A 322-nucleotide genomic window follows, 5' to 3' on the forward strand; every position below is an offset into this window, starting at 1 on the left:
CTGATACATACAGTTCACGCCCTTCACATAACAATAATATTACGTATCGAATCATAATCTTTCACTTTATCGTTTCGCTTTGATTTCCTTGAATCATTTGTATAGGTATTTTTATAATTCATCGATATTACAATTCTGATTTATCTGCATTATCATTCACTCGGATTTATTCCCTTCCCTACAGTGCCGGAGACAAACGTGGCAGGCGTGGCAGGCGCCCCTGGGAAGCTGCCTTGCGTTGTCACTCACAACACCATGGGCGGCGCCCCCGTGCTCGTCCTCTGGTACAAGGACGGCGCCCGTCTGCCATTCTACACGTGAG

The 322-nt window shown here is 46.3% G+C and overlaps 1 protein-coding gene across 1 annotated transcript in view; it reads left to right on the forward strand.

The window, feature by feature from the left end:
* Positions 1-188: 188 nt before the first annotated feature.
* LOC119591626 (nephrin-like) overlaps positions 189-322 on the forward strand; it is a 125,992-nt gene continuing 125,858 nt past the window's right edge. The window contains exon 1 of the mRNA XM_037940379.1: positions 189-317. Coding sequence (XP_037796307.1) covers positions 256-317 — 62 coding nt within the window. The 5' untranslated portion in view covers positions 189-255. The remainder of the gene's footprint in view (positions 318-322) is intronic.

The sequence above is a fragment of the Penaeus monodon genome, chromosome 29 (genome assembly GCF_015228065.2).
Source record: "Penaeus monodon isolate SGIC_2016 chromosome 29, NSTDA_Pmon_1, whole genome shotgun sequence".
NCBI classification, from domain to species: Eukaryota; Metazoa; Arthropoda; class Malacostraca; order Decapoda; family Penaeidae; genus Penaeus; species Penaeus monodon.